At 49.3% G+C, this 13,616-nt stretch overlaps 1 protein-coding gene across 3 annotated transcripts; it reads right to left on the bottom strand.

Moving 5' to 3' along the window:
- Window positions 1–601: 601 nt before the first annotated feature.
- LOC136476961 (PTI1-like tyrosine-protein kinase 3) lies at window positions 602–11,872 on the bottom strand. 3 transcript variants are annotated; one of them, XM_066474941.1, is made up of 8 exons: window positions 10,739–11,872; window positions 9,838–9,977; window positions 8,508–8,737; window positions 8,203–8,329; window positions 7,828–8,101; window positions 7,362–7,494; window positions 7,072–7,158; window positions 602–1,113 (listed from the first exon to the last, which is right to left on the bottom strand). In XM_066474941.1, the coding sequence occupies exons 2-8, from the start codon at window positions 9,923–9,925 to the stop codon at window positions 970–972; spliced, it is 1,083 nt and encodes a 360-aa protein (XP_066331038.1). In that variant the 5' UTR covers window positions 9,926–9,977; window positions 10,739–11,872; the 3' UTR covers window positions 602–969. The 3 variants fall into 3 exon arrangements, with proteins under 3 accessions (XP_066331038.1, XP_066331036.1, XP_066331037.1); XM_066474939.1 differs by lacking the exon at window positions 602–1,113 and adding an exon at window positions 3,092–4,359; XM_066474940.1 differs by lacking the exon at window positions 602–1,113 and adding an exon at window positions 3,092–4,359 and having other exon boundaries at window positions 9,838–9,971.
- Between the last annotated feature and the right edge of the window lie 1,744 nt (window positions 11,873–13,616).

Raw genomic sequence — 13,616 nt, 5'->3', positions numbered from 1 at the left:
GCCGTTGAGTTCCCAGAGAAGAGAGACTCTCATCCATGCTGACAGGGACACCATGGCAACATGTTGCCGCGCAACATGCAGACAGTGGATGATTAAGAGATCTGGGGTTTAATCATCAGAGTCATAAGTTCTGGTTTTCTTCTTATTAAGTCTTTTTTTTTTCTTCCACCGAGAGCTTCGTGTAATCGTGTTGCGTTGGATTGGGCAATTCAAACTCAAGATAAGACGATTCAAAAGTTTCAGATCTGAGCACCCAACAACAAAACGGGGATATAAGTTCCGGATTCAAAAAAAGATTCGTTCATGGCCAGAGTTACCTGGATATGCAAACTGTGGAATTTTAATTCTAAAGTCCAACAGAAAATTAAATGAATGATTTGCAATTTCCTCGCTCCACCAGTGTGGGCCACGCTTGCCCTTGACAGAAAAATTGGGTTCGGAAAATGTTCTGCACTGCAATAAAATATCTTTTGATATTGTATGTAATATATTCAACTATATATAATCATAATGCAATTTTTTTTAAAAAAAATCAAACTTCATTCATCAGCAGGTAAGGTAGAATTCACAAAATTTCATTGAAATTCCCCTAGAATTTAAATCGATGGTAACACGCTGATTACAACAGCCGCAACCAAACTTACACATTAGGCCCTGCCTGAATCCTAAAGAACAAAACATCAAATACACAACAAATAATATAAGGATGATCTTCTCAAAAAAAGGGGGGACTGAAACAGGGGAAGGGCAACAAATGCACAAATGTGTAGATTAAGTAATTAACTTTAACTGCAGCAACTCTCAAGCATGAAGTACATGGGTTCAAAATAAATGTGTTACCTTTTTTTCTTCCCTTCCTCTCCAATAAACACAGACAATTCTGATTTTACGAAAGATAAATAATTCGTAAAAACGGCATACCAAAAATAAATGGTGTTTTTTTACATGGGTTTTCAGTTGTGCATGTTGTCAGGCATTTGAAGATGTATCAGGGGCACCAGCTGGCTGATATGGTGCATTTACAAGAAGAGGAGACAATGCCTTGACTACTATGCTCATGCTTGGTCTGAATTCAGATTCGTATTGAACACAGAGAGCCGCCACTGCCGCTAGCTGCATCAACAACAAAAGGAAAAATAATTGCTGATGGTTTGGTATTTCACAAGTTTGTTGCAACTAATGCTGATTTGTTTATACTAATAACTTCAAATGTCAGTCGCCAATTTGAAAAATGTGGATTTTTGTATCACAAATAATGGACACACATGAACACACAGGAAGAGGCCCCCGCGTCGCCCCCACGCAGGCGACACGGGAGGCGACCCAAACCATAGCCGCCTCTCTTCCTTCCCTCCCTCTCTCCAGCCGCGCCGTCGCCGGAGCAGGCCGCGGGCATGGCCGTGCAGCTTGTCGGGAGGGCGGCGGCGAGGCTCTTCTTCGTGGTGGAAGCTGCGACGGTCGGGGACGAGCTCGCGTGCGGCGTCCTGGGGCACGGCGAGGTCGCTGGGGCTGGTGGCGGCGCCAGCGTCTTCAGGGCAGTCTCCTCGCTTCGGCGTCCGGATCCTGCGGTCCAAGGACCGGATTCGCGCGGATCTCCGGCGGGCCGCGCCTGGGCGGGCGCTGGGCGACGGTGGCGGCGGCTCCTGTCCAAGACGCCGCAGGATCCGCGGGTACGACGCCCGTGGTGCGTGGCGCTACGCCCAGGGGCACGCGCAGTGGCGGCTGCGTCGGTCCGGGGCAGGTCTCTTCCTCTTCCTCGCGCTTGTTGGCGGCGTGCGCAGTAGCGGGACGGCGGGGATGCCCTCGCGCGAGCCGCGTGGGGCTCGGTGGGACCACCTGCTGCGGCTGTGGCGGCGCTGGCCAGTGCCCTTGCAGGCGTCGGGCGGTGGCGGGGACTCCTTCTTCCTCCTCCGCTTCCCCCTTTCCTCCTCGACCATGGCGTGGAGGCGGCGGCGCCAGCGCCAGCCGGGGACACTGGGTCTGGCGCCCTGACGGCCAGATCCGGCGCCCCCAGGGCAGGGGGCGGCGCCCGTGGTGGGGCATGCGCCTGTCGGTGGCTGGCGGAGGTCGGTAGCGTCGATGGCGGGTGTTTGAGCCGGCGGCGACAGCTGGCGACGACTTCGGCGTGCGGCAGGGTGACGCACGTGGCAGGGTAAGTCCAGCTCTGCATGTTGCCCGCTCGGAGGGGGTGGCGGCCGACGCAACTGTGCGGCTGCTGTGAGCAGCCGGCGCGTCGATGCCCCTCTGGAGGGGCTTCTGCGGGATGGCAGTGACAACGACGGTGGTGATAGGCTAGGGTCCGGCATCTTGGCTCGACGTTTGTGCTAGGGGCACCTCATTCGAAAGCCTTGGCAACGGCGACGCCTGTGGACGCCGATTTCCTTGTTGGGGCGTCGTGTTCTCGTGCCCCCAGCCATGTCTTCCACGGGTGGAAACCCGGTCCATTCCTGGACAAGCGACGGCAGCGCAATTGGCGTCGTACCCTTCCTGAAGGCGTCGCTGTGGAAATTCGTCTCGGCCGTGATGTCTCCTTCGACGGATGTCCTCTGTCTCTCGGCGCTCGGTTGACGCGAGACGACGAGTTCTGCATCGTGAAGTCGGAGCTGCTGCATCAGGGGATGTAGCTCGGCAATGATGACGCGGGTCGAACCCTCCCTCTCCGACGGCTAGGTTTCAGCTTTAGAGGATCGGCAATCGCCGCGGGCGAGGCGTGGGATTAAGACAGGAAGTCGGAGCTGCTCTTCGCGAAGTCGTTGAGCTCGGCAACGATGACCTGTTGCAGTCGCCTGCTTCGGGCCCGTTGGTCTGACATCTCAGGATGGGTCGTCGGTGTTTTGCCATGGGAAGTCGGAGCTGCTGGCTGCTTTGCAACCATGCTCGGCAATGATGACTCATGGTAGTGTAACAGCTCTGGTGTTACGAGCTTGTTTAGCACCGCGATTTAGGCCTTAGAAAAATTTCCAAAACGATTTTCTCGGATTTTAAAATTTAAAAACCAACTTTCGCGTCAACGGTAAAAATTCGGAAAGTATATTTTAAAGCGTGTTGTGGCGATTTGTTTTGCGCAAAAATAATTGTATAACGCCTTAATATTTTGTTCCATGGCTTGGTACGAGTATGAGCCATCGCCGTGCCGTAGCGCGTGGAACGGGTGTCGTCCTTGCTGCTGCCGCATACTGCTTTGCTTGTTTTCCCTCTCTCACTGTTTGTTCCATCGCTTCACTCTGCGGCGTCATGAATGTCTTCGCTTGCCTCTGCGGTCTGCTCTGCCTTCGCGTCCCGCCGAGTTAAGTTGTCTCGTCACGGTACTTCGCGGCACGTTTTCTTTAAGCCGTATCGCGCGAGCGCCATAAGCCTTTATTGCATACACGACCAATGATGGCTGAGCCGTGTGAATGTCGTCGCCCAGCTGGTCCAGCTCTCTTGCTCGCGTCGTGTCCTAGCCCTGCACCGCTGCAACGCTGCCTGCCTCTGTCCGAGCCGTGCCACTGCGCGTGCACATTTGCCTTTGTCGTTCAGTTACGACGCGCCAAGGCAGGTCTGGCCGGGTCACCTCCGTGTCGGCAGCGTTGCTCCTCTCTCTCTCCCTTTCTTTTTCTGCAGTCGTGAGGTGGCGTCCCAACTCCAGTAGCGCCATGGTCCGGCCACCGCCACCGCCCCTGCTCCTCCCTCCCTTTTCCTCTGCCGCTGAGGCCTAGCTGCTACCGTCGTGCTCCGAAGTGCCCGCTGCTCCTCTAAAATCGCCAATGCAGCGTCACGCGCCACCGCCATGCCCTTGCTCGCCAGCCTGTTCGTCCTCGTCGAGCCCGACCACTGCGCGTGAGCGCGCGCGTGCCCTCGGTCCGGGCCGCGTCTCCGTCGTTGCCGTAGCGCCCCGTCGATGCTGGTCCGTCCCCGCGAGCGAGCGTGTCCGCGTTCCTTGGGTCCGCGTTGGGCCTGCTGCTCCGACCGTAGCCGCTGTGGCCGCGTTTTCGCCCCGAAGTCCACGCCGCGTCTCCGCATGCCGCGCCACCGCAGCGCCCCATCGCCATGGCCGCTTCCGTCCGCCTTGGTCGCGAGCATCGCCGCCGGCCGTCGTGCGCGCGCGCGCGCGAGTTCCCACGGCCCGCGCTGGACCGCTCCACCTTCGGTTCGTCCTCCCCGCAGCGCCCGTCGGGGCCACGCTGTGCCGGTGCCGTGCCGCAGCGCCGCTGCCTCCATCGCGAGTGTGCGCAAACCCCCCAGCGCGCCCGTGCCGAGCTCGGTCGGATCCGCCACTGCCACTGCGCCAGGTTGTCTCATTGTTGTCCGCGCGCGGCTCCGCTCCACCTCCGCCGGCGGCGAACCGCCGAAGGGGGCCGGCGGGTTGCTCCTCTGCTCCTAGGAAAGGAAGGTGAGGAGGGTATGAATCCAAGAAGAAACGTTATACAGGGTCTTATTTGCAAAATACGTGACTCGTTTGAATAGTGTCTAGAGTACCGTGGGTTGATTTAGAGAAAGTGCAGGGGTCGTTTTGCCATTGTGCCGCGCCTGGGCCGCTGCGCCGTGTGCGCGCCCCGCCCTCTGGGCCTTGGCCGCGTGGGCTGCAGCCGGCCGTGGGTCGCTACCGCATGTGCGCCGGTGGGCCGTCTGCTTGGCTGGATGGGCTGCGGGTGACTAGGCCTCTTAGCCGCCCGCGTGGGCCGCGCCGGCCAAGGTCGGCCCAAGTGCCTATTATTTTCTAGTTTTCGTTTAAAATGACTGAAACTTGCAAAATCAATATAAATTTTTGTAGGTGTCCAAAAATTGTAAAATCAATTTTGTTAGTCTCCTAAAATCATGATCTACCTGTTAGTATAGTTTGTTCACATAGTTTGCTAATATTCTTGGAAGCTATATAATTAATTTAAGGTACGTAATATTATAAAGATATAAAACTTGTAAGAATTATTGTGATCAATTGGTAATATTGTTGAATCTGAAATTGTACAGTAGGCTCTTAGCAATATTAGGTACTCGTGGTAATTTTTGTAGCTCCAGAATAATCAGTTTGCTAGGTAGCTAATGATGCTCTATTTCAAATAAGGATTAATCGATAGAATAAAATAAAATAAACACCTTGGTTTATATAACTAAAATAATTGTGGGGAAATAACGCCTTATCCGACAACGTGTATATGTAGCCTAATGTAGCCCATTAACTTGAGAGGCGTACGTCGTATTTTACGAGTCACAATTGCAGTTGATTAATTACATCTTTGCATTACATCGCATGCATATCATATAGGTACGATGATGGGTCAACGGATCAATCGGAGGATGATTGGGAATCCGAAGATGGTGTAATGGTATTCTCTTCAGGAGATGATGCAATGGGCTTTCTATTCCGATGATGTGGATGATCTGAAAATGCAGATACTAACTTTTAAATATATCTTACCTAGGCAAGCCCCGGTGTATAACCCCTACTTTCTGTAGTTTAAATTATATTTGTGCATTAAGTTTTAAGAAGTTGAATGAAACTCATTTGCATATATATATCTTTATCCTATGAGTCTTACTAGTATGACATGATCGTGTAGATTGCTATGCTACAGGACTCCGGTAAAAGTCGAGTGATTGTCTGTCACTCGCGAGATATAGAAAATATAAATGGTGGAAAGGAAAAAAAATGGTGACCGGACAGGGATATGGTTTGGGTATTGGTGGGTGTAAGAGGTTGTGTCGCCGTGGACGCGGGGCATAGCTTAGTTACACTGTTTTTCCTGTCTGTATCGATTAAGGACTGGTCGTTGCATAAGCCATCGAGGCAAGTCACAGACTTATTATCCCGAGCACATACTTGGGTATGGGCGCTTGGAAGACTTGTTGCTCTCTTGTCGCGGATCCGGCTCTTTTCGGACCGACTGTCAGGGTTTTATTTTGGTGGAGGAGGTCCTTACACCGCACTGAGTCCGGGACTCAGGGACGGGGGCTTAGAGTCCCAGCTTGGATAGGGACATGGACACCCGGGACAGGATAGTGATGGGTTGGTCCTGCTTGTGCCTTAGGTAAAGCAGGGCGTGTGTTTTCAGGGTACCTAGCTGGGGCATTGATTCGCGAATCGCCGGGTAATCCGGTACGACTTGTCTTATGTCTAGCACCGTAGTAAGAACTGAAAGATGACAGATGAAATAGAAAAAGGAACTCTGATTGCTCACCACCTGCTTGAAAGTAGTACAGGTGCTTACATAGAATGGTTAGTTAATGAACCAATGCGGCTGTTAATAAAAATCGAATATAAGGACGCACGCTTAGTAATGCTTCCTGCAAAGGCAATAAACCCACAAGCCAGATAGCCTTGCATATTCTTGGAGTCTTTTTTTTTCTCCTGTCGGGTAAGTCTTGCTGAGTACAATTGAGTACTTAGGGTTTTATTCCCCCTGTTGCAGGTGACAGGTGGATGCTAGAGCTGACCCTTGTGTGTGGATACCTCCTGGTGGGCTCAGCGAGGATTCCTGTACGCTGCGATCGTAGTTTTTATTTATAACTCTCACGAAATGTTTTTATGAATGAAAATATTATAATCTGTTGTCGTAGTTTATATATCAATGCTTCATCCTTTCATGAATAGGTATTTATTTCCATTGTAATTATGATCACATATTTATATTCCGTTGTTCAATTAAATTATTCATAACTCTGATAACATGATTACATTCCGCTATTATAATAATAAATATTATACTTTGATGTCGTATTAAAAGTGATGTAAGAAATAGGTAAGAATGATGTAAGCTTTATTCTCTCATTTGTGGCCCTGATGGCAAAAATGTGGATTTTCGGGTTTTTCCCTGTGGTGTACCCAACGGAACCGAGTAATTTAGTGTCCTCCTTCAAGTGCTTAGTGTCTAATGGTAGACGAGCACTCCTGAAAGACATTAGATTAGACGGTTCTTCCACAGGTAGTGTGTACTCTACCGCGTTGCATGGGTGGGGTAACCTTTCGTGGTGTTTGGCGCCACGCTTGGCTACCTTTGCTTGTATATAAACTTCATTCGTCTTAATTGAAAGGTAGAGCTCCTGCCATTGTTTCAAAAAAAATGGACACATAGAAGGAGAGAATGGACATACCTTTGCAACTCCCTTTGGAGGGTACTCTCCATTCAATCTTGGATCAACACATTGTTTAACCTTGTCCTCACCAAGCCTTGGTGTCGCCTGAGTTGAACATGGAACAACATACATGATAAATCAGACCACTAACAATAACTACATAAAGTTGTTGATATTCTTTTGCTATATTTGTGCAGGTCCTTCCGCACAACTCGGGACTTGCATATTGGTAATTGTTCAGGGAAAATGGCAAAAAACTGGTTTTGAAACATCAATGAGAATTGTAGCGTGAAGAATTTAATTCATACCCAAGTAACAAGACTCTGCTGGCCCCTTGGCATTGCATGATCTACAGGTTTCCTTCCAGTTAGAAGCTCTAAGAGGACAACTCCAAAACTATATACATCACTTTTTTGAGTCAGTTGGCCAGTCATAGCATACCTGCAATGCATAAGAGATCTCTTATGTCACCGATCAAATGGGCAACAACGATAAAGTTCCAAAATATTCATTCCGTGCCACTCATAAATCCAAATATCTAAAACCTAATAAAAACTAGATATTTCTATTATCGGTTCATTTGTTGGTTCTTAGCTATTCTATAGTAGCCAATTTTCCCTTGGCCATTCATATAATTGCAAAATAGTCAAAATATTATTAGCATGCTTCTTTATGATGAGGATAAAGGTAAATAAATGATAATTATGTGGGGGCATAATCCTAGATACATTATGCAAATTATGAGCAGAGTGCATATTTATGTCAAATAATTACTCTGGAGCATGATATCCGAAGGTTCCAAGGACGCGAGTAGAATGTAGACGAGCAGCCATATCTGGAGATTGGCTTGAAAGATTGAAGTCTGCAATTTTAGTCTTGTAGTCCTCAAATAAAAGAACATTGCTAGACCGTATATCTCGATGGACTATGGAAGGTTGAACCTTCTCATGAAGATATTCAAGACCTTTTGCAGCATCAACAGCAATTTTGACTCTTTGCATCCAGTCAAGAGCAGGTCCAGGTTGTGCACCTGCAACACCTTTTCTTCCTGTTGAAAAAAAAACAAGTTTAGAAAAGACTTCATATTTTCATCATGAATATTTTTTTATCTCCAAATGCCGCATATTAGCTAAGTGGCTAGATGCATACCATGCAAAATATCATGTAGAGAGCCCATTGTAGCGAATTCATAAGCCAGTAGACGTTGATCTCCTTCGATACAATAACCAAGCATTTCCACAAAGTTTTCATGTTTTAATCTTGAAACAGTGGACACCTATATCCAAAATAGGAAAAGGGAAAAAGGAAATTGTTCAACATGAAGCATAAACAATATACATAACATTATGGCAAAATGGATAATTTGCAAAAACAATTTTATTGCAGTTAGAGTGTAGAGTATGATATAATAAGTTATTTGCAGTATCAGGGTCTGGGCAAACCACAAACCATACCTGTGCTAGAAATTCATTATCAGGTTCAGCATCTGCTGAAGTATCAAGCTTCTTTACAGCCACATGTTCGTTTTCCAGAACAGCATAATATACTCTTCCATATGACCCCTCACCAACCAAAGCGTTGGACCCAAAATCATCTGTCTTTTCTTTCAATTCATCAAATGACAATGCAGGTACTTCAATGGAAGGCGGTTTTGCAGGATCACTGTTTGAATTTAAACCGTTTCCTGAAAGGCATATGTTGAATATGCTTATGATCTCAGCAGCAGAAGCATGGAATGCAGAGAGAAAAGGCGCCGAACAGTTATAGGCATGCCATGTAAAACCATGTCGATATTGAATAACATAAAACAATGAATAAAGTAAGAAGCACCTAAATAGAAGGCGACAGAACCACCTAAAAGTTCAATCAGCATGACATTCTAACTAATCAGTGTCCTCATCTGTACCAAACCTGCTACCTGAAATGCCTTGCGTAAGCTCAAATTTACCTGGCTTTGCATTGACAATATTGTAGCTACATTTGTATTTTTCTATATGTCTTTGACTATTATGTCATTTGAACGAAGAGGACAAAAGGTCAATCTAAGTGTTAAATACTACTCCAGTAAATTCTACTTGGTTATCTCTCGATAGAAGGATGTATTGATCGATATCATGTGTGCTACTAATGATTGCCTAATAAGCAACTAACAAAGTAGTAGCAAGCTTGTACTCAGTTCTCCTTTTGAAATGAAAATTTCAGGCGGGGTTGTTCCTCATCCATTGAGCTGTCCACGTAGCAGGCCTGAGAACCATTAATCTTCCTAGAAAAAAAAGAACGTGTACAGGTAGCTTGCTGACCCAGGCCTGAACTAGTATCATTTTAGACTTTCGAATTTGTACAACAATGTTTAAGTGCAGCTGTTTGATCAACAACATGGTGCATTTTTGTAATGAAACCGTCAGATTGCCGAACTTATATTGCTTACAACACGGTATATTCAGCTAACTTGAAATGTATCCAACATATCTTTAGCTAAAATATATGATAAAAAATTAGTTTCAAAATTTCCATCAGGCATGCCATATGGAATAAAAATGGGACTTGGTCTAGCAAAGAATAGTTTTCTGTCAAAACCAAAAGCTTGTCTTCACATGTTATGCTCTGTGCCGTTCATCTAATACAAGTTTAATCTACCACACCAGGGGCCAAATAATCCCACAATTACATCATCTGTCTTTCATTAATACAAAGTACAGACTAAGATTTGTGCTCTAATCATCTGTACGTTGATAAAGTAAGTAAGTAACGCTATAAGAAATATATCATAAACAACAGACGTACCACTTGTTCTATCAGGACTGCCTGTAAGTCCATTTTCGTTTTCAAGATATGGTGTGTCAAAATGACTGCAGCAAAGCCACCGGCGCATAGTGACCTATTCAACTCTGCTCTTGGTTCTTGTTTTCCTTCCTTCTCTGTTCCTTCATTTTAAATGAAAAAGGAAAAGCATATTTGATGTAAGCACCAATAAGTCTCAAGTTCCATGCAGCAGCCATTGCACCCAACATTTTAATTTTCGGGGAAAGCTTCAACAAATACAAATGGCAACACTAAACTAGCAAGTGCCTACTAGCCATTCAGTTACAGTAGTCAAAAACCATAAAAAACAAACAAACTGAGAAGAACAGATTACATATAGATGATTGCATGGTATGGCATTTCTGTGTTTATTTTTCATCGAAAAGAAATCAAGCTTGTCCAATTTGAAAAGAAACATATATTAGCTATTCTACCAGCCCACATTCTACTTCAACCAGAAAAGAAGATTTTGCATAGTCCAATTTGATGCTGGTCACTCACAAACTCACAGCTCACTATAATCTTAACACAGATGAAATACTAGTACACGGCTTCCACGATATGATCAACCAACAGAGACCTCTTCAGAGTCGAAACAACAGCAGAAAATTGCAGAGAGCCACAACATATTGCCGGAAGGACATCTCTAGTGTGTACTATGAGATATCCAGAGAGACACTGAAAGCATTGAGCTCAAACTCAGACATTCGATTACACTAAAACCGAGTCGAATCACCACCTTAATTTGAACCCACAAATAACCCGGATTTAGTTTCCCAAAATATCAAGCCACCCAAAACCAACGTAAATGCAGGCGGGACCCCTTTTCAGTTTCACCTCACAAAACCCAACCCGAGAAGGAGCGAAAGTACGAAACCCTCACCTGCTGCCGGGACCGGGAAGCACGCACGCGAGCAGTGGAGGCGGGCGGTCTCGGCCTGTTCGATTGGTTTCCGGGCTGGCGGCTCGCCTCCTCAGCGGCAAGGAGGAAGAGGAAGGACGGAGCCACGGAGGGAGCAGAGCAGAGCAGCGGAGGGCGGCGTCTGGCTGTGACTGAGCTGTGGGGAGGCAAATCATTTGGCCATTTCAGCTGGGCGGCGGAGTCGCCTTTCCGGCTTTAGCCTGCCTGTCGGCCTCCGCCGGCACCGCTCGCCTCGCTCTTTCCAGCTCCGCCGCGCTTTTCTAATGCGGTTGGTGATCATCCCTCCCTATTATTGCTTCGACTCACTCACTGACTGATTGATCTGCCCCCGTCACCTGTTCCCACGGGTTTGGTCGCCGTGGAGTTTGACAGTTTGATTGATTGATTGGTCGCCGCCGGCATATATATAATGAATACGCTTAAAAATTCGCTAAAAGCCGTCTGCTTTGATCGCCAACTCATTTTTTTAGGTGGCAAACAACTGTTCTTGCTCGACAGATTGCACGGAACTGCAACGAGGCGCCGTCTGTCCGTCGCTCTCATCTCGCCAAAAGAAAATTCCGCCGCCACTCCGGCCGGCACGTTCCAACGGACATATGGCTGGAGCGGGGCCCCGGCCCGGTGAGAATTTCTCCACGGCGTCGCATCCACGGCCTATCAGCCCATGGGCCAACGCAGAATTCATCATCGCTTCAAGGCCTGCTGCTCTCCAAGTCCGAGAGGAACCGGGCGAACGCCGCCCGCGACGCGGCCCGCGCCTCCTTCTTCCACGCCGCCGCGCGCGCCCTGAGCCCCCCTCCCCCTCCGCGGAGTCCACATCACGAGCCGCACCTTCGCCTCCACCTCGCGGGCACCGACGAGGCCCGTCGTGCTCGCGCTCGCGCCCGTGCACCCCTCCAGCTCCACCCCGACGGCCATGCCCCGCGCCGCCGTCACGAACACCTTGTTCATCCGCTGCTCCACGTGAAAATCGGCCAGCACAGCATGTAAACCCCTGATCACCGGGGCCTATCGCCGGAACAGCTCCTGAGCTGAACTCTCACGCACGCGAACGCAGTGGAACACAAAGCACACAAAACACAGATTTTTTTTGGTGCCGCAACCGAGCAGCCTTTTCATGACTCTATTGCAAACTTAAATAGAATGTACACAGGCCGATTTGGCCTTGACGATGAAACCTCCACGCCCCCACCATTGTCGCGCCATCCCATGACTCGGAGCATGCAGGCTTCGACGCGACGCGCAAGCCGTGGTCTCCGACTTGTCCGTGCCATCCCACGAACGAAACCACGGACGCGGTCACCACCACTACAGCTACAAAGAGGGAGAGCCGCTGCATGAACTGAGCATGCGTCTGGCCTGTACAAGACGCACCCGATCGAACCGGGTCCATTATTTGCTAAGAACTGAAAACACTAAACCTGGACTGAACAAACTGAATGAAAAACAACAATCTCCCCCTGAATGAAGTTTCGTTCAGCCCAGATTGACTACGCCAATCATCTCACGAAGCTCGCAGAACCTTGAACGCCCGAGCGCCTTCGTCATCAGATCGGCCAGCTGCTCCTGAGAGCTCGCGAACTCCAGCGAGATACTCCCTTTGCCGATGCATTCACGAATAAAATGGAATTTTGTATCAATATGCTTACTTCGATCATGCAGCACTGGGTTCTTGCTGAGTGCGATTGCCGACATGTTGTCCATCTTCAGTTGAGGCGTCTGAGGATCGTCGCCGGTGACATCCTTCAGGAGCCTCGTGAGCCACACCGCCTGGCATGCTGCTCCAGCACCGGCAATGTATTCCGCCTCGCAGGATGAGAGCGCCACCACCGGCTGTTTCTGGGACTGCCAGGCCACCGCCTTCTGTCCCAGGAAGAAGATGATGCCCGTCGTGCTCTTCCTGTCATCTGTACCCCCCCCCCCAGGTTGCTATCACTGTAGCCGATCAGCCTGTTGTCGCCGTTGGATAGCTTGGGGTAGATGATGCCGTACTCAATTGTCCCGGCTATGTACCGGATCAAGTGCTTGACCGCCGCCATGTGCTCCTGCCTCGGCTTCTCCATGAAACGACTCACAAAGCCCACCGCGAACGAGATGTCCGGGCGAGTGTGAACCAAGTACCTGAGACTCCCCACCATGCTTCTGTACTCGGTGGCATCGACCAGCGCCGTCGTTCCCTCCTTCGAAAGCTTCAGGCGAGCTTCCATTGGAGTGCTGCAAGAGTTGCAACCGGCCATGTTCGCCTTCTGCAGCAACTTACGGGCATATGCCGCCTGCCCGAGCGTGATGGCAACTTTGGATTGCCTCACCTCGATGCCCAAGTAATAGGACAGCAACCCAAGGTCGCTCATCCTGAACAAGCGCAGCATCTCCGCCTTGAACTCCTCGACTCCACCCGCCTTGGCTCCGGTGATGATCAGGTCATCAACGTAGACACCGACCACCACCCGAGATTGCCCCTTGCCGCGGGTATACATGCCGTGCTCACTGGTGCACCGCGTGAAGCCGAGATCACACAGGCTAGCATCCAACTTCTGGTTCCACGCCCTTGGGGCCTGACGGAGCCCGTAGAGCGCCTTCTTAAGGCGCAGCACCTTGTTCTTATGGCCAGCTGCAGTGAACCCCGGCGGTTGTTGAACGTAGACCTCCTCCGCGAGATCCCCATTTAGGAACGCTGACTTGACATCCATATGATGAACAAGCCAACCCTCCTGAGCAGCTACGGCGAGCAACATTCTCACCGACTCCATCCTCGCCACTGGGGCGAACGCCTCCTCATAGTCGATGCCGGGCTTCTGGACATAGCCCTTTGCCACCAAGCGCGCCTTGTGCTTCACGA

This window comes from Miscanthus floridulus, chromosome 8, assembly GCF_019320115.1.
Source record: "Miscanthus floridulus cultivar M001 chromosome 8, ASM1932011v1, whole genome shotgun sequence".
NCBI lineage: Eukaryota > Viridiplantae > Streptophyta > Magnoliopsida > Poales > Poaceae > Miscanthus > Miscanthus floridulus.
The sequence above is the reverse complement of the archived record's forward strand: the minus strand, read 5'-3'. Positions and strand labels throughout refer to the sequence as shown.